The sequence below is a fragment of the Caretta caretta genome, chromosome 4 (genome assembly GCF_965140235.1).
Source record: "Caretta caretta isolate rCarCar2 chromosome 4, rCarCar1.hap1, whole genome shotgun sequence".
Classification (NCBI taxonomy): Eukaryota; Metazoa; Chordata; order Testudines; family Cheloniidae; genus Caretta; species Caretta caretta.
The window spans coordinates 51,047,785-51,067,854 of NC_134209.1; the positions used below are offsets into that span (position 1 = coordinate 51,047,785).

The 20,070-nt window shown below is 41.3% G+C and overlaps 1 protein-coding gene across 12 annotated transcripts in view; it reads left to right on the forward strand.

Moving 5' to 3' along the window:
• Positions 1-20,070, forward strand: part of BLTP1 (bridge-like lipid transfer protein family member 1) — a 244,333-nt gene that overhangs the window by 124,163 nt on the left and 100,100 nt on the right. For all 12 annotated transcript variants that reach the window (XM_075127633.1, XM_048847184.2, XM_075127624.1 and 9 more), the window contains 10 exons: positions 321-448; positions 860-1,062; positions 2,862-3,059; positions 4,517-4,725; positions 5,091-5,242; positions 11,345-11,495; positions 14,071-14,223; positions 14,711-14,951; positions 15,908-16,056; positions 18,437-18,656. In XM_075127633.1, coding sequence (XP_074983734.1) covers positions 321-448; positions 860-1,062; positions 2,862-3,059; positions 4,517-4,725; positions 5,091-5,242; positions 11,345-11,495; positions 14,071-14,223; positions 14,711-14,951; positions 15,908-16,056; positions 18,437-18,656 — 1,804 coding nt within the window. The remainder of the gene's footprint in view (positions 1-320; positions 449-859; positions 1,063-2,861; positions 3,060-4,516; positions 4,726-5,090; positions 5,243-11,344; positions 11,496-14,070; positions 14,224-14,710; positions 14,952-15,907; positions 16,057-18,436; positions 18,657-20,070) is intronic.

The window sequence follows — 20,070 nt, forward strand, 5'->3', positions numbered from 1 at the left end:
CTGTCATATTTTGTTGAGGATTATATATTTTTGTCAGCCTGCTCAATCAAAGTAAAATAGTTACGCAAATAAAGTATAAAATTAAAGTTTTTAACCAGTGCAATGGTGTCTGACTGAACTTGTGTTCAAACTCTGTAAAGGTTTAGATAGGATAAGATTATTTCGTCCTCTTGGATTTCATTTTTAATAGGAATGGTGTAGATTATATCAGATGAGAAACCTTTGAGATATATATATATATATATATATTTTTTTTTTAAAAGGGCATTTAAAAATAAACAACAACTATCTTTTATTCTTTGGGGGAATTTTATGTTTAGGTAAACTTGTGTTTATTACAAGCATCGGTAGAAGAAACCTCAGGCATTGCTTCTGGCAAAACTGTGACTCATGTTTCCTTAGTAGCTTTGTGTTTTGATAGAATTGCTACACAAGTTCGTATGAACAGGTAAGACTAAAACATTTAATAATTCATAATTCATAACTCTTAATGTCTTGCAGATCAGGAGAATCTGAAAAAAATTGCTCTGGCTGAGACTTTTCTTGTCAATGGATTTCTAAATATAAATTTAGTTTTTAAATGAGATGGGAAAAAGCACTTTGGAATCTTTAAAGCCTTAATCCTTCAGTTACACAGGTTTAACTCTTAGTGATGTCTGGGGGGAATTGTACTTATGTCATTTAGGGGAAAATTAAATCTTTATTAGTTTTCCTAATCATCATTTATTAGTTTTTGTGAACAAAGAATTCTTAGTTCTGATGCGCCTACTTTATTTTAAATTGGCGTAAAACTAAAAGAAACTAGGTAAATAATTGTCTTTAAGATTTTTTCATTTACTTTTCCCTTTTCACTTAAAAGGGGTCTGATTGAAGAGACTTTAAACAATGCAGATACAGGGAGGAATTCAGTAACATTTGATCGGTACATCCATGCCAGTAAAATGCAGCCCCAATCTTCTGGCTCACTGAGATCAAATGCTGGAGCAGAAAAAGGAAAAGAAATTGCTGCCAAACTGAATGTTCATCGCGTTCATGGACAGCTTAGAGGCCTTGATACAACAGGTTGGCTTATTCATAAGTATGGCAACATCTTTTAGGCATCAACTGCTTATGCTCAAATAAATTGGTTAGTCTCTAAGGTGCCACAAGTACTCCTTTTCTTTTTGCGAATACAGACTAACACGGCTGTTACTCTGAAACCTGTGATTGTATAGTTAGGGTTGAGTCAGATTTCAGTTTTTCTACTCCTAGCTTTTGACTGAGATTACCAATTTGAGCTGCTTTCCACATAATGGCAGCTGGTCCTATCTTTTGTTTAAAATGCAATACCCATTAGTGAGTATATTTTTTCCATTGTGATTTTAAATGAAGGGGGGGGCAACTTTCACAAATGCCTTTCTCGTTGTTCGATTAGATTCAAGCATCCCTTTGGTGACAGAGTTTTGCCAGCATACATCAGTTCTGTCACATGATGCCTAGGATAACTCCTCTAATTTTTTTTTATACAAATCGAGGGGTCTGACTCATTTTAGACCTCAGACTTCAAAGAAAGTAATATAACAAATTTAAAATAGTCTGTTCTGGGTTTATGTTTTCTTAGCGATCAGTGGAACTGATTATACGCATTACACACCTACAACATGGGTGGAGGCGTACATTATACCCACTAAATAAACCTTGAAGATATATTTCGAAAATACCCTCAAAATGTAGCGGACTCAATCAAGTGCCTTTAAAAAAAAAAAGCAACGCTTTTTTTTTAATATGCCATAAAGTTTCCCTTTTAGCTAAGAGAACCACATAAGGTAACCTATTTCCCCTTGTTCCCCCCCCCTCCCCCCCCAGCAGACGTTCTTGTTAAACCTTGGATTTGTGCTGGAAATGGCCCACCTTGATTATCATTCACATTGTAAGGAGAGTGGTCACTTTAGATAAGCTATTACCAGCAAGAGAGTGGGTTTGTGTGTGTGTGTGTGGGGGGGAGGGGGGTGAGAAAACCTGGATTTGTGCTGGAAATGGCCCAACTTGATTATCATACACATTGTAAGGAGAGTGATCACTTTAGATAAGCTATTACCAGCAGGAGAGTGGGGTGGGGGGAGGTATTTTTTCATGCTTTGTGTGTATAAAAAGATCTTCTACACTTTCCACAGTATGCATCCGATGAAGTGAGCTGTAGCTCACAAAAGCTTATGCTCAAATAAATTGGTTAGTCTCTAAGGTGCCACAAGTACTCCTTTTCTTTTATCAATATCACTGTATTTCATTTTGCATTTGGTATCATAAAGGTATTCATTTGGAATGTGCTGTAACAAGATTTTTCCTTAGGGCTAAAGTACCTAAGGCTTTAACCAGTCACAGGTCAATTTTTGAAAAGCAGCCACAAACTTTTCTTTATATAGCATTGTATTTTTGCTAATAGTACCTTAACATGATTAAGATTGGAAATATATTTGGGCTTTAATTTAATTTTGCGATCATTGTTATGTTGCTTTCTTCTCCAGGCTCTTTCAGATTGTATGTAGGTGACGGAAGATGTGGAGAAAGGGAAACACTATTTTAAAATTTTATGAGCAATGCTTAATGAGTAGCTTTTTTGTTTTTGTTTTTTTGGAGTGGCAGTTCCAAATGTTCACTTCTTTCAACCTTTCCTTTTTGTGCATAGTCATTTTTTAAAAATTATTGATAAATGCAAAGGAAAAAAAAAAGTCCCCTTCGCCCCCCCCCCCCCCCCCCCGCAAATCCAAACAAACCCTCTTTAATTTAGGGAAAATGCTCCGTCACTATAAAAATGTGCTATATCCATATAAATTCTTTGTCATAATCTATATAAAAAGGGAGTAAATTACTTGTTTTTACAGACATTGGGACTTGTGCAATAACAGCGATTCCTTTTGAGAAGTCAAAAGTTCTTTTTACTTTGGAAGAGTTGGATGAGTTTACTTTTATAGATGAAACTGATCAGCAAGCTGTTCCAGATGTAACTCGAATCGGTCCCAGCCAAGAGAGGTGGGGCTGGATAATGTTTGAATGTGGAATTGAAAATTTAACAATAAAAGGTAAAGTTACAGTATTGCAATGCTACATGATCAATATTATTTACTATTATTGTAATTTAATGAAATGCTCTAATAGGTGTTCCAAGTTTCTAATCTTCATTTTTAATTTAATTTAAAAAGCTATTGAATGTAGGTGGTATTAAATAGTTTATATTTTATGTGAACATACATACTTTACACCAGAGGTGGGCAAACTACGGCCCGCGGGCCACATCCATCCTGCCGGACACTCCTGCCCGGCTTCTGAGCTCCTGGCCCTGGCGGCTTGCCCTCGGCCCCTCCCCTGCTGTTCCCCCTCTCCCACAGCCTCAGCTCACTGCGCCACTGGCGCAATGCTCTGGGCGGGGGCGGGGCTGCGAGCTCCTAGGGCAGCACAGCTGCAGAGCCTGACCTGACCCGGTGGCTGTAGAGCCACCAGCCACCGGTGCTCCAGGCAGCACGGTAAGGGGGCAGGGAGCAGGGGGGTTGGATAGATGGTGGGGGTGGCGGAGGTGTGGGTAGGGGCCGGGGCGGTCAGAGGGCAGGGAGCAGGGGGGTTGAATGGGGGCAGGAGTCCCGGGGGAGCAGTCAGGAAGGAGAGGGGGATTGGATGAGGTGGCGGGGGAAAGTCAGGGGCAGGGGTCCCGGGGGCGGTCAGGGGACAAGGAGTGCGGGGGGGAGGTGAATGGGGCAGGGGTCCCGGGAGGGGCCGTCAGGGAACAGAAGGGGTTGGATGGGACAGGAGTCTGAGGGGGGGGGACTGTTGGGCAAGAAGCAGGGGTGGGGTGGGGTGGTTAGGGGGCGGGGGCTGAGCCACACCTGGCTGTTTGGGGAGGCACAGACTCCTCTAACTGGCCCTCCCATTTCAGAAACGCGCTGCGGCCCTCAGGCCAAAAAGTTTGCCCGCCCCTGGGTTAAAATGTTAGCTTTATTTCAGCCTTAATGCTATTTAAGGAGCTTTTGTCTATAACATTGAGTTTGTAAAGATAGAAATTGGTGATATAACTAGTCCCTTGGTCCATGATCCTGGAATCAGATCCACAGTAGCGGTCTGTTTGCAGGATTGGAGCCTTGTTTTCCAGAGGGAAGCTCACTCTTGTAAAAGAAATAATCTAAATGTATTCTGCATCTGAATTGTTCTCTTCAGTAGATTGTATGTTTAGTGTTTCAGTTAGATAGAGGGCATGCAAAATTGCTTTGAGGAGATATAAACTTTTCCAAAAACAGGTATTAAATTTACTTGTATCTAAATATATGTGCACAAGGATTAGTGTGCTGCAAAGTATACAAAGTATGCATTAGTATACAAAGTATGCAGCAAAGTATTTGTGAAAGTAAGAAGAGTTACAGATGTTTTACATGGGACTTGGGAGTGGAAAATTGACAAAATTCCCTATTTTTAAAAGTTTCTGAAAATAGAATAAATGGAACAAACCAAGAGTTTTGTAAACAAATTACTCTAATTTTTTTATTTAAAGGAGGAAGACAATCTGGAGCTGTTTTATATAGTACTTTTGGAGTCATGGGTAAATCTAGTGCCACAGAGAGGAGTGGATTGCTTGCATCCAACAATTCTTCAGATTCTCCAACTGGTAGTGGTTATAATACCGATGTGTCTGATGATAATCTTCCTTGTGATAGAAGTCCCTCTTCGGACATAAATGGAAATTCAGTTTCAGATGAACAGGTAGGTGCATGCCCTTTTTTAATTATTCAGGTTAGTACTTGTCTCAAGATTGACTTCTTTTTAGCAGTTGCTAATTATAGTGCAGAATTATTTTTTGCAGCAGTTTAACAACTTCTGTACTTACTTTGAATTCAAAGTATCTGCTTACATAGCTTACACAGTTAAAACTGCAGTTTTCTGAAGGATGCATCCAAATATGATCTTGGGAGATAGTGTGGGGCATGTGTGTTTTTATTCCTTTGTCTAGTTAAATGTCATATGGAATTTTATTTTTTGGCAGGCAGTACATAATATGCTTTTCTGTTAAGCACTTGTTGCCCTCTGAAAACAATTTACCTCTTATCCTTGTACCTCTTTTTGTGTAGGATGAAGGAGTTGAATCTGATGATCTGAAAAAAGATCTTCCTCTAATGCCTCCCCCACCTGACTCCTGCAGCATGAAGCTGACAATCAAAGAAATTTGGTTTAGTTTTGCAGCTCCCACTAATATGCGCTCTCCTGCCCATATATTTTCAAGGTACACTGCCTTAGGCTTAAAAGAAATGAAAGGAGTGTTTCTGTATATTATTAAATCTGGTGTATTCTGTGTGCAGCCTCCTTAGTAATTGCTGCTGCTTCTATTATTGGATAATGACAAAACTTTGGGATTTAGATAGTTCAGACCAAATCAGTGTCACTGTACTATTCAACTGCCTGTATAACTGTCATAATTATAAGGAAATATATCTAGTTATCTTTTTTAAAAGGGATTAAAATGAATAAATAGTGAATATGACATAGGGCAAGTGTAGGAAAGAGTAATATTTTCAGAAGTGCTTAAAATTCTATTTTCTAAAGGGATTTAGGCAATTAAGAGCCTAAGGACTTGACTACTCGAGGAAGCTTATATGGGATAAGCTAGGGTGTGAAGTTAAAGCACATGAACTACTCTGCATTAACACTGCCATGAGCACACTCTTACTACACACTAAGAGTGTCTTTGTGCACTGTAGCTTAATACACTTCCAAAGTGTGTTAAGTTAAAGCAAACAAAGACACTCTTAGGGTATGTCTACACTACGGAATAAGGTCGAATTTATAGAAGTCGTTTTTTTAGAAATCGGTTTTATATATTCGAGTGTGTGTGTCCCCACAGAAAATGCTCTAAGTGCATTAACTCGGCGGAGTGCTTCCACAGTACCGAGGCTAGAGTCGACTTCCGGAGCATTGCACTGTGGATAGCTATCCCACAGTTCCCGCAGTCTCCGCTGCCCATTGGAATTCTGGGTTGAGATCCCAATGCCTGATGGGGCTAAAACATTGTCGCGGGTGGTTCTGGGTACATATCGTCAGGCCCCCGTTCCCTCCCTCCCTCCGTGAAAGCAAGGGCAGACAATCGTTTCGCGCCTTTTTTCCTGAGTTACATGTGCAGACGCCATACCACGGCAAGCATGGAGCCCGCTCAGGTAACCGTCACCATATGTCTCCTGGGTGCTGGCAGACGCGGTACGGCATTGCTACACAGTAGCAGCAACCCCTTGCCTTGTGGCAGCAGATGGTACAGTACGACTGGTAGCCGTCATCGTCATGTCCGAGGTGCTCCTGGCCACGTCGGCTGGGAGCGCCTGAACAGACATGGGCGCAGGGACTAAATTTGGAGTGACTTGACCAGGTCATTCTCTTTAGTCCTGCAGTCAGTCCTATTGAACCGTCTTATGGTGAGCAGGCAGGCGATACGGATTGCTAGCAGTCGTACTGTACCATCTTCTGCCGGGCAGGCAAGAGATGAGGATGGCTAGCAGTCGTACTGTACCATCTTCTGCCGAGCCGCCATGAGATGTGGATGGCATGCAGTCCTTCTGCACCGTCTGCTGCCAGCCAAAGATGTAAAAGATAGATGGAGTGGGTCAAAACAAGAAATAGACCAGATTTGTTCTGTATTCATTTGCTTCCCCTCCGCCCCCGTCTAGGGGACTCATTCTTCTAGGTCACACTGCAGTCACTCATAGAGAAGGTGCAGCAAGGTAAATCTAGCCATGTATCAATCAGAGGCCAGGCTAACCTCCTTGTTCCAATAAGAACAATAACTTAGGTGCACCATTTCTTATTGGAACCCTCCGTGAAGTCCTGCCTGAAATACTCCTTGATGTAAAGACACCCCCTTTGTTGATTTTAGCTCCCTGAAGCCAACCCTGTAAGCCGTGTCGTCAGTCGCCCCTCCCTCCATCAGAGCAATGGCAGACAATCATTCCGCGCCTTTTTTCTGTGCGGACGCCATACCAAGGCAAGCATGGAGGCCGCTCAGCTCACTTTGGCAATTAGGAGCACATTAAACACCACACGCATTATCCAGCAGTATATGCAGCACCGGAACCTGGCAAAGCGATACCGGGCGAGGAGGCGACGTCAGCGCGGTCACGTGAGTGATCAGGACATGGACACAGATTTCTCCGAAAGCATGGGCCTTGCCAATGCATGCAACATGGTGCTAATGGGGCAGGTTCATGCTGTGGAACGCCGATTCTGGGCTCGGGAAACAAGCACAGACTGGTGGGACCGCATAGCGTTGCAGGTCTGGGACGATTCCCAGTGGCTGCGAAACTTTCGCATGCGTAAGGGCACTTTCATGGAACTTTGACTTGCTTTCCCCTGCCCTGAAGCGCATGAATCCCAAGATGAGAGCAGCCCTCACAGTTGAGAAGCGAGTGGCGATAGCCCTGTGGAAGCTTGCAACGCCAGACAGCTACCGGTCAGTTGGGAATCAATTTGGAGTGGGCAAATCTACTGTGGGGGCTGCTGTGATGCAAGTAGCCCACGCAATCAAAGATCTGCTGATATCAAGGGTAGTGACCCTGGGAAATGTGCAGGTCATAGTGGATGGCTTTGCTGCAATGGGATTCCCTAACTGTGGTGGGGCCGTAGACGGAACCCATATCCCTATCTTGGCACCGGAGCACCAAGCCGCCGAGTACATAAACCGCAAGGGGTACTTTTCGATAGTGCTGCAAGCTCTGGTGGATCACAAGGGACGTTTCACCAACATCAACGTGGGATGGCCGGGAAAGGTACATGACGCTCGCATCTTCAGGAACTCTGGTCTGTTTCAAAAGCTGCAGGAAGGGACTTTATTCCCAGACCAGAAAATAACTGTTGGGGATGTTGAAATGCCTATATGTATCCTTGGGGACCCAGCCTACCCCTTAATGCCATGGCTCATGAAGCCGTACACAGGCAGCCTGGACAGTAGTCAGGAGCTGTTTAGCTACAGGCTGAGCAAGTGCAGAATGGTGGTAGAATGTGCATTTGGACGTTTAAAGGCGTGCTGGCGCAGTTTACTGACTCGCTTAGACCTCAGCGAAACCAATATTCCCACTGTTCTTACTGCTTGCTGTGTGCTCCACAATATCTGTGAGAGTAAGGGGGAGACGTTTATGGCGGGATGGGAGGTTGAGGCAAATCGCCTGGCTGCTGGTTACGCGCAGCCAGACACCAGGGCGGTTAGAAGAGCACAGGAGGGCGCGGTACGCATCAGAGAAGCTTTGAAAACCAGTTTCATGACTGGCCAGGCTACGGTGTGAAAGTTCTGTTTGTTTCTCCTTGATGAAACCCCCCGTCCCTTGGTTCACTCTACTTCCCTGTAAGCTAACCACCCACCCCTCCTCCCTTCAATCACCGCTTGCAGAGGCAATAAAGTCATTGTTGCTTCACATTCATGCTTTCTTTATTTATTCATCACACAAATAGGGGGATGACTACCAAGGTAGCCCAGGAGGGGTGGTGGAGGAGGGAAGGAAAATGCCACACAGCACTTTAAAAGTTTACAACTTTAAAATTTATTGAATGACAGCCTTCTTTTTTTTGGACAATCCTCTGTGGTGGAGTGGCTGGTTGGCCGGAGGCCCCCCCACCGCGTTCTTGGGCGTCTGGGTGTGGAGGCTATGGAACTTGGGGAGGAGGGCGGTTGGTTACACAGGGGCTGCAGTGGCAGTCTGTGCTCCAGCTGCCTTTGCTGCAGCTCAACCATACACTGGAGCATACTGGTTTGATCCTCCAGCAGCCTCAGCATTGAATCCTGCCTCCTCTCATCACGCTGCCGCCACATTTGAGCTTCAGCCCTCTCTTCAGCCCGCCACTTACTCTCTTCAGCCCGCCACCTCTCCTCCCGGTCATTTTGTGCTTTTCTGCACTCTGACATTATTTGCCTCTACGCATTCATCTGTGCTCTGTCAGTGTGGGAGGACAGCATGAGCTCGGAGAACATTTCATCGCGAGTGCGTTTTTTTTTCTTTCTAATCTTCACTAGCCTCTGGGAAGGAGAAGATCCTGTGATCATTGAAACACATGCAGCTGGTGGAGAAAAAAAAAGGGACAGCGGTATTTAAAAAGACACATTTTATAAAACAGTGGCTACACTCTTTCAGGGTAAACCTTGCTGTTAACATTACATACATAGCACATGTGCTTTCGTTACAAGGTCGCATTTTGCCTCCCCCCACCGCGTGGCTACCCCCTCAACCTTCCCCCCTCCCTGTGGCTAACAGCGGGGAACATTTCTGTTTAGCCACAGGCAAACAGCCCAGCAGGAATGGGCTCCTCTGAGTGTCCCCTGAAGAAAAGCACTCTATTTCAACCAGGTGACCATGAATTATATCTCACTCTCCTGAGGATAACACAGAGAGATAAAGAACGGATGTTGTTTGAATGCCAGCAAACATACACTGCAATGCTTTGTTCTACAATGATTCCCGAGTACGTGTTACTGGCCTGGAGTGGTAAAGTGTCCTACCATGAAGGATGCAATAAGGCTGCCCTCCCCAGAAACCTTTTGCGAAGGCTTTAGGAGTACATCTAGGAGAACCACGAATGCCAGGGCAAAGTAATCCTTTCACGTGCTTGCTTTTAAACCATGTATAGCATTTTAAAAGGTACACTCACCAGAGGTCCCTTCTCCGCCTGCTGGGTCCAGGAGGCATCCTTGGGTGGGTTTGGGGGGTACTGGCTCCAGGTCCAGGGTGAGAAACAGTTCCTGGCTGTCGGGAAAACCGGTTTCTCCGCTTGCTTGCTGTGAGCTATCTACAACCTCATCATCATCATCTTCTTCTTCGTCCCCAAAACCTACTTCCGTATTGCCTCCATCTCCCTTGAAGGAGTCAAACAACACGGCTGGGGTAGTGGTGGCTGAACCCCCTAAAATGGCATGCAGCTCATCATAGAAGCGGCATGTTTGGGGCTCTGACCCGGAGTGGCCGTTCGCCTCTCTGGTTTTCTGGTAGGCTTGCCTCAGCTCTTTCAGTTTCACGCGGCACTGCTTCGGGTCCCTGTTATGGCCTCTGTCCTTCATGCCCTGGGAGATTTTCACAAAGGTTTTGGCATTTCGAAAACTGGAACGGAGTTCTGATAGCACGGATTCCTCTCCCCAAACAGCGATCAGATCCCGTACCTCCCGTTCGGTCCATGCTGGAGCTCTTTTGCGATTCTGGGACTCCATCATGGTCACCTGTGCTGATGGAGCTCTGCATGGTCACCTGCAGCTTGCCACGCTGGCCAAACAGGAAATGAGATTCAAAAGTTCGCGGTTCTTTTCCTGTCTACCTGGCCAGTGCATCTGAGTTGAGAGTGCTGTCCAGAGCGGTCACAATGGAGCACTCTGGGATAGCTTCCGGAGGCCAATACCATCGAATTGTGTCCACAGTACCCCAAATTCGAGCCGGCAACATCGATTTAAGCGCTAATCCACTTGTCAGGGGTGGAGTAAGGAAATCGATTTTAAGAGCCCTTTAAGTCGAAATAAAGGGCTTCATCGTGTGGACGGGTGCAGGTTTACATCGATTTAATGCTGTTAAATTCGACCTAAAGTCCTAGTGTAGACAAAGTGTTAGTGTGTAAAAAGTGTGTCCACGAGGGGAGCTAGTGTGTGGAGTGGATGGCATGCACTAGCTACTGTGGGCTTTTTGCCTTTGTAGAGACAAGCCCTTGGTGTCATTGAAAGTCAGTGGGACTTGAGTTCCTAAATCAGTTTTGAAAATATTATATTAACACTGGTAAGCACTGAAAAAAACCCAAAAGTTGAAGTTGCCCATAGTCTTGTGTACAAAATAGAGCAAAGGTTTTTTGAGCAGTTTAAGGGCAAATACTAATTTTATCCCGTCTTGACCTTTTATTGTAATGTGGTTTTTTTTTTTTTTTTTCATTCTGAGGCAGTGAAATTGTTTGGGAGAAGTGATGGCATTGTTTGAGAGAGAGGAAGAAAGTGTGTCATTTTCTTTCCCCTTCCCATCTGTCAAAACTACTTGTACACTCTGCATGACTCCCATTCATGTGACCTTTGAAAATCCAGTTACCTTATGCCAAGAAAGAGGGAGAAGAGTAATAGATCCTGTAGCATGAGTGAGAGAAGGGTATTAGTGAGTGTGTTTCTGGCATTTAGAGCCACATACTTACGTTTGCACGAGTTTTAAATGTGAATAATATTGTTCTGTATAGCTTAACATTTTCAAGCCTATAAAGATTGTTTTGTTTCACTTTGTAACTCTACCTAGTTATGTAATATCCAACTCAAACTAATGCATAAGGAAACATTACTGATAATTATTGCTGAACTTGAATTCTGTCTTTTAATATTTAATTTTTCTTAACATAGGCAACTGAACCTACTGAGCACTGCAACTCCTGCTGTTGGTGCATGGCTTGTTCCCATTGATCAACTGAAGTCCTCATTAAACAGATTAGAAACTGAAGGAACTCTAAGGATTTGTGCTGTCATGGGCTGCATAATGACAGAGGCATTAGAGGTTGGTGACTCACTGAAAAATAAGGTCAACAGACTTAAAATAAGCACAAGCAACACACCTTCCTTTGGTGTCTGGCTTCTTTAGTGATTTACTTGTAATTGAAATCCTGTGCTTGTTGAACTGGCCACAGATTTCACCCCTTGTGATTTGGACATAGAACCTAAAGTTTCTAGCTGTTATGTCTGAGGAGAAAACCTTGGTGATGGTGAACAAAATGGACCTGATTCTTCTCTCACACTGGTGTTAATAAATAGTATCTCCAGTTGAAGTCAGTGGAGTTACACCATTGTAAAGTAATGGGAAATTAGGAGAATTAGGCCCCATACTAATTGATCTGATGTCCGCAACAGTGGCTTTGGGAATGTGTGAACTATCCAGTGAATCTTTGTGGGCTATAAACTGAAACCTCATGAAAACAATGTGAATTCTTGCACATGATTTATGTTGTGTCCAGGTAGTGTATTGATCTGTATTTGTTGGATGTAGCCAAAGATTTTTTGGATTGGGGGTGTGGGATGGAGAGGAGTGAACTACTTGCTGGAGCATGGAACTAAACATTTAAAATTGCTCTCACTCCCTTTCCCTTGTTCCCTCCTACCCATCACCCTCCATATTTTTAAAAAAAGGTAAAATCCCTTCTTGGGTGCCAAAAGCCCCATGTGACCTTTCTCAGGTGTCAAAATCTTCATTTTTTACTGGACAACTTCTCTAAAGTTTAAGTATTAGCATAGAAAAATCTATGTCAAAGTAAATATTGAAAATATTGGCTTAGTATACAGCTGAAAAACATTCAAAATTTGAGATTTGACTTGAGTTCAACACCAAAATGAGTATCACAAGATATACTGTACCAATGGTATTAATTTAATATTGAATTCTGTAAAAATATTTTTAATTTACTTGATTATGCAGAAATGTCATTTTCCTGCCAAATTCAGCATAATTAACTGCAGAAATTGGGGGACTTGATGCAGAATTTAGGTTAACTGTATTGTAGAGGACACATGATCCTGATTTTATGCAGTCAACTTTTTTTTCTTCTGTTTCACTAAATCAGTCTCATTGGTGGAAAGGTTTTTCAGGGCTTCCTTGTCTGCTATTGCAAGACCTGGCAGGTTAATGCTTGTTACAGTTGCCTATTCCCTTACCTTAAACGTCATCACATCCTTGAAACTTGAATACAAAAATCTTATACTGCAGGAAACAATTTTTAGTATTGGGGTGGCTTTTTCTAGAATTAAACTGTTAGAAAATAATTAATTTATTTAGTTCTTAGGAGGAATTATTAAATTTTATAATCTATATCAGAAGTTCTAAAATGCAATGCGGTCTCTTGCAGTATTTTTTTTCACAGTATAGTTTTGCAAATATCCTGCTCCGTCAATGGAGATGGACATAGAAATATTTTCTATTTCTAAACAGATTTTCTTTAAATCTTCCGCAACAGTGTAGTATCTTTAGAGTTTGACCCTTACACAAAGTAAAACTATTTCCCCATGTTTATTTCTCTCCCCCCCCCTCTCCCCCCCATTCCTCAGATGTTCTTGTCAACTGCTGGAAATGGCCGACCTTGATTATCACTACAGAAGGTTCTCTTCCTTCCCCCCCCCCCCCCCCCCCGCTCTCCTGCTGGTAATAGCACACCTTACCTGATCACTCTCGTTACAGTGTGTATGGTAACACCCATTGTTTCATGTTCTCTATGTATATAAATCTCCCCACTGTATTTTTCACTGAATGCATCCGATGAAGTGAGCTGTAGCTCATGAAAGCTTATGCTCAAATAAATTTGGTTAGTCTCTACAGTGCCACAAGTACTCCTCTTATTGCGGATACAGACTAACACGGCTGCTATTCTGAAACCTCCCCGTACTGTGTTCCTGAGTGGTTATCTCATCCCCTTGTTAGCTTGATGGTTTTTAAGTAAATACATTCTCCTTGTCTCTTAATGTATCTTAGAGGAACCATCAAGGTGGCAGAACCATATACCTTCGTCTGAAGTTATCCCTGCCTAGCAGACACACTTTAAGAACATAATTTCCAGTTGGTTTGTAATTTTGAATTTGTTCCCCGTACATATACCAGACAATAATGAGTGTTCAGTATACCATTAGCTTTCTATTGATATTTTATAAGACACTTTTAAGATACAGATTTTGGTATTAGTGTGTTGTGGTACACTGAACTAGTCAGACCAGCTGAAACTCACTACCAGATACCAGAGAGACAAGGTGGGTGAGATAGTGTCTTTTATTGGACTGACTTTTGTTTGTGAAAGAGACAAGCTTTCAAGCTACACAGAGCTCTTTAACAGGTATTTGTAGTTAGAAGGCTTGTCTTTTTCACCAACAAAAGTTGGTCCAATAAAAGATATTACCTCATCCATCCTGTGTTTTTAATATTCCTGGGACCAATATGGCTACAACAACATTGCAAAGAACAGTACCGGATACAAGTGAGCTCCTTGCTGTCTTACATTAGGGTGCTGTTAGGTTACACAGGTTTATAACATGCATGCATTTTTATATGTGTTCACTATAGGGAAAATATATACATGTATAAATATTTATTTCAGAATAAAAGTATGCACTTCCCTTTGAGAAGCAAATACAACAGACTGACTAAAGTGGCTCGTTTCCTACAAGAAAATCCTTCCTGTTTGCTGTGTAATATACTGCATCACTACCTTCATCAGGCAAATTATTCCATCATTGAGGATGCTACCATGGTGAGTTATCCTTTAAAGAAGTAAATAATAGTGTGTACTTAATAGTTTTACAATATTAAGATTATTACAGTTTAGCATATAAACCTAGTACAGACTGCAGGTGTCTTAGTGTAGATAACTGTATAAAAACATTCAAGTGCTTATTAGTTACTATTACATAGAGCTTGAATTTTTTTAGACTGCCATTTCTACATTATAGACGAATAGTTTATAATCTGTTGTTTAGCTATTTTATTTATAAATTTAGGGAGACACCATAAATTTAACATGTGGATTTAACCCCTCCCCTCCCCCCAATAATTTATTGGCCTTCCTATGTCATGTTTCAGCTTTCTTTAAACATTTCCATTTTTAGACATGAACGCTGCAGAAATATAAACTCTTCAGAACTCTTTGAGGTCATGCTCTGCCTGATCAGAAAATGCTTTGTAACACGGATCTTTTTCAGTTCATGTTAAGATGCTATTGTGTGTGTCTGTATTTTTAGAGTGATGGCCTTCCTGCGTTAGTGACTTTAAAGAAAGGTCTAGTTGCACTTGCTAGGCAGTGGATGAAATTCATTGTGGTGACACCAGCTTTCAAAGGAGTTAGCTTACACAGACCAGCTCAGCCGCTGAAACCACAGATAACTGCACGCCATGAGCATGAGGATGGAGTTGGATTAGACAATGGAGGTGGCCTTCAGAGTGACACAAGTGCTGATGGAGCAGAGTTTGAGTTTGATGCAGGTATATTTGTGTTGCAGTTATGCTCTATACCAATGACTTGGGAACAAATAATACTTTTTTGACAACTTTTGTGATAAAATAGCATAATAACTGTTTATCTTTTAAGGCTATGTCTGTACTACAGACCTGACAGCGGCACAGCTATACCGCTGCAGTTTCACTGCTATAAGGTCTCCCATGTAGCCACTCTATGCTGGCAGGAGAGAGTTCTCCTACCAGCATAATGAAACCACTCCCAACGAGCAGTGGTAGCCATGTCGGTGGGAGAGCATCTACTACTGACGTAGCGCTGTCCATACCAGCCCTTTTGTTGGTCAGGGGTGTGTTTTTTTTCATACCCCTGACTGACAAAAGTTTTACACAAAAATGCTAATGTAGACAAAGCCTAATGCTTTGGCATCTGACGCTAAAACTCTGTAAATCTGTGGTACCAGTTCAGTCCTCACTTCACCTCAGTGTACTTTGTTTTAACTAGAACTGGGGTTGCCACCTGTCTTGAAAAATTGACATATGATTTTCTTCCTTGCTCACTCTTATTTGATAACATAAAATACTTCAGCTTAATTAGTTGCCTTGTGCACATTTAACTTATATTATGTGCTGTCTCTGACATTGTAGACTTAGGTCATGCATTTGAATGGTTGTAGCTGTGTCGGTCTTTAATAGGTATTTTCTGTAATATAAAATTTTAAAAGCCGTCTTAGTATAGCTTCAAAACATGCTTGACAACTGCATTATACTCTTGTGTAAATGCCAGCTGGCACATGCTTGGGGTTTTGTTCTTTGTTAGATTTTGCTTAGATCAGTCTCTCTGCCATCTGTGTGCCAAAATGCAAAAGCATGGATGTGTACATGATGGTTTGGGAATAAGTGTACATAATTGATAGATTAATAGTATAACTATTTGTATACTATTTCACATGTAGTTAATTTGTACAATTTGTTACATTTTTCAGCTACAGTCAGTGAACACACAATGCTCCTAGAAGGAACAGCTACCCGTCCTCCACCGGCTGGAGTTTCTTCTGGGCCTGTAACTGGGGCTGAGATCATGAGAAAATTATCCAAGTCCCATACTCACAGTGATTCTGCTCTGAAAATAAAGGTAAGTTTATACTGTAACTTGGAAAATATGGGGAGACAGAAGTGTTTTATTTGCAACTGTATCTATTTTAAGTTTGATTTTGTGTCCCAAAAATAATTTTCACCTGGATTAAACACTAACCAATATAATGCATACTTTGCATTGAGCCATGTTCATCATACTGTAGAAAAAGAGTTACATTATTTAATCGTTGTAGTTTTCTTTTTTTCCCCCTAGCAGTTAACTCTCGGTCCCCACTTTCAAAAACAGACAGTTAAATTGCGGATTCCAGAATGAATGGGTGCACATGAGTAATATTTAGGATAAAATATGTGGTTGTGTGCACAAATTGGAAATTTTTGGCTAAAATGTGCTATTTAGGAATATGATGTATAAAGTCTATCACTGATGGTATTATTCTGCAGAACTCTATCATATTTTCTGTAAATAAATGACCTGGATATTCTTATAGAGAGTTCCTCTTTGATTTTGGGTCCATGGTGGTATTAGCTAAAAGTGACTCTTGTTCTGAGGAGAATAGTAAAAAGATTTTCTCTGTTTTCATGGTACTCTAATTGTAGCCTCAGTGCTAGTATTGTCTTCCAACGTTAACAGTAGTAAGAGTTCTCCACATGATGATTGCAACAAATCACTTTTACCTAATGGGATCTACTTTTGTAGATGGACTCTGATTGTGGATATCCCTTTTCTGTAAATGATTTAATCTTACCTCCTACAAACTGATGGTTTATGAATATAATATATATATACATATAAACAAACAAAATTAAGTTTTAAAGAAAGTGGAGAATTCAAACTCCACACCCACAAATGTTCCAATTTAATCCCCATTGTCAGTCTTTTTTTTGAGGACCCCCATAAACAGTGCGCTAGGCGGAAGGGCTCATCCTCTCATTGTTCACCAGCTAAACCTAGTTTCTGACACACTGGTTTTGGTTCACTGGTTTCCAGTTCTGTACTTTTCTTGTTTACCAGAAGTGATCTTAACACAGTCCTTTAATTATATCAGTAATCCTTTTTGTTTGCACTAGTTTAGTCTTTGTCTCATTTTTGCACCTTTTCTTATCAGCATTTGTTATAAGTTATTGTGACATTTTATGAATTTTCACTTAATTTTTACAGTAGGGCTGACAATTAGGGTAAATTTGTAGGCCCCATTATTACAACACCACCATTTGTCCTCCTTCCTCTCTGCTTCGGAGTTTAATCTCATGGAACTTCAGAGTAAAGAAGGAACTGAGGGCAGTTCATCTGTGCAGCTCTATATCTCCTTGGTAAGGAGTACGAGGATATCTGGAGCACGTACATGGACTGAATTGGCAGAGCTGTTGAAAATCTCTCATCACAGATTCATGAGGCGCATACACACCTGAAATGGAGCACTCATAGTGAAACACATCTTGAATAACTCTAGTACTGCACAAGGTGACTAACATCTCCTGCTGTGATTTGAGTTACTTTGAACATAGCATTTATATGAACTTTTTATCTCAAAAGCAATATACAAACCTGAATTAAAAGTTACCTTTCTGGCATATGGTGAAGCTACAATATGTTATATAATTAACTTTCTGGTCTCAACCGTTACAAGATCTCACGCATTAGGTTCAGTTATTGACAAGAGGAATGTGATTTTAGGCATCATTACCTAATGATTCCATGCTTGATAAAGTGTCATTCAGTAATAGTAAAGCGTGCCTGCTTTGGGAAACTGTTCTACAAATGGTTTTTAGAGAAGTAATTCAAAGGGAAAAAGTCTTAATTTTACTTTTACTGTTTGGGTAAAGTTCTGCAGATTCTTTAAACCACCTGTTTGTGCTTCAGCACCTTAGACAGCATGAAGCTTTTTTTAATGATGCTTTTGCAACAAAAAATGATGCTTCCAGGCCTGTGTTTTTCAAGATTGACTATTAAAAACAAATATAATTGCAGTTCAGATGGGTTAAGATAATTGCAGTTTAGGTAGCAGTTTTTGCTGTGCCTTCCACAAACTTCCTTTAGTTAAATTGAACACTGGTTACCTACCCATGATTCCAGGTGCTAAAAGTTTACATACTCTGCTTTTAAATTACAGCTTCTTACACACAAAATCATAGTACTTTTTTCATCTTTGGTATGCAGTATAACTAATAATTCTACACAACATGCTTATGGGGTGGGGCAAGTGCAAATTGTGGAAATAGGCAAAGAGGATGTAACTTGTCTAAGACTGCCAAAAGAGTTAGTATCAGAGCCAAATTATGATTCCTGAGTTTCTGGATTCTGGTCTTGTGTTCAGGCTTAATAAAGTGTTCATAGCACTTAATAATTACTTATTTCCATTTTGTTATATGTACATAGATCACTTAGCATTTAGTGATTTGTGTTTTGTGTGTGAAAGGGTATACATCCGTATCAATCCTTGAGCTATACGAGTGGAGACACAGCCACGGATTCACCAGTGCATGTTGGCCGTTCTGGAATGCCAGTCAAGGAAAGTCCAAGAAAGGAGAGCCTACTCAGCTACCTGACTGGAAGTTTTCCTAGTTTGCATAATCTTCTTGAAGGGACTCCTCAGAGAAGTACTGCAGCAGTTAAAAGTAGTTCTTTAACAAGAACAGGTACTGTACATGCTATGTCTTTAGATTTTTTTTCAGTTTACCGTATTAAGGGCTAATATCAAAAAAGAAGCCCAAATGTGATTATTACTGTGTTAGGATATTTTTCCTTCTGACTTTCTAAAGAAGCATTAATGCTATTAAAGCAGTGGCTAGTGGTGACTGCTATATTTTTAAATTCTTTAAATCCTCCATCTTTAAATTTAAATCCTCCATCTTTAAATTCTTACAACTTTATGAAAAAATAGAATTTTGAACTGAAATTTTGCATGTCTGCTCTTTTTCCAAGAATGGTATACTGTGTGTGTTTGTGTGTGTGTGTGTGTGTGTGTGTGTGTAAACGTACAACCACTCAAACAACAGAACTGAGAAACTTTGCATATAACTCTTCTTGAGAAAAGTGTCCAATACCAAGGTGCGTGGCCTAATCAGGGACTAGATTATAAAGCCAGAAGGGACCACTGTGATCATCAAGTCTGACCTCTTGCATAACATGGACCATAGGGCTTCCCTGATACGCCTCAGTTCAAACAGGTGGTAAATCTTTTGGGAAAAAAATTCAATCTTAATTTAAAAATTGCTTGTGATAGAGAATCCAACTCTTGATAAGTTGTTCCAATGGGTAGTTATCCTCACTGTTAAAATTTGTGCCTTATTTCCTGTCTGAATTTGTCTAGCTTCAACTTCCATCCATTGTATCTTGGACTAACACTAGGGCTGCTGTTCACCTTCTTGCCTTCTGTCCCTCCCTGACAGTCAGCTGCTCGGTTTCTTTTTTGCTCGCTTGGGGCTTGTCTACGCTACCACTTAAGCGACATAACTTACATTGACTTAAGGGTGTGAAAAAGCAACCTCCTGAGCGACCTAAATAACATGGACTTGAAGCGGTGTCTACACCATGCTATGCCAGTGGGAGAGCCTCTCGTTGGTGTGGAGTAATTATGCTGATGGGAGAGCGCTCTCCTGTTGGCATAGCGCATCTTCACCAGACGCGCTACAGCGGCTCAGCTTCATTGATGCAGTTGCTCTGATGGACTGTGGTAGTGTAGACTGGCCCTTGTTCTCTCCTCCTTTGTCTCTGCCGCCTCTACTTTAGTGGCTGTGTCTCCAGGAATGGCTGATCTGAAGGGGAGCTGAACACATATGTTGTTTAGCAACTCAGTGATTTTGAAGAAATCTGCCTACATGTGCACCTCACAAAATGAAGATCTCAGTTTTAAATGCTTTAACTCTGCTTTTCCTTTAGCTCTGCTTTTAAAAAAAAAAAATGCCCAAAGCCAAAAAGCAAAGTAAATATGTAAAAATGCATCATTAAAGTTGTTTATTTTAAAGTAAGAGTCTGGAAGTACACAACTTAATATTTAATTCTCACTGCGCATCCTGTAATTTGAATATTAGTATCAAAATGTATACCATA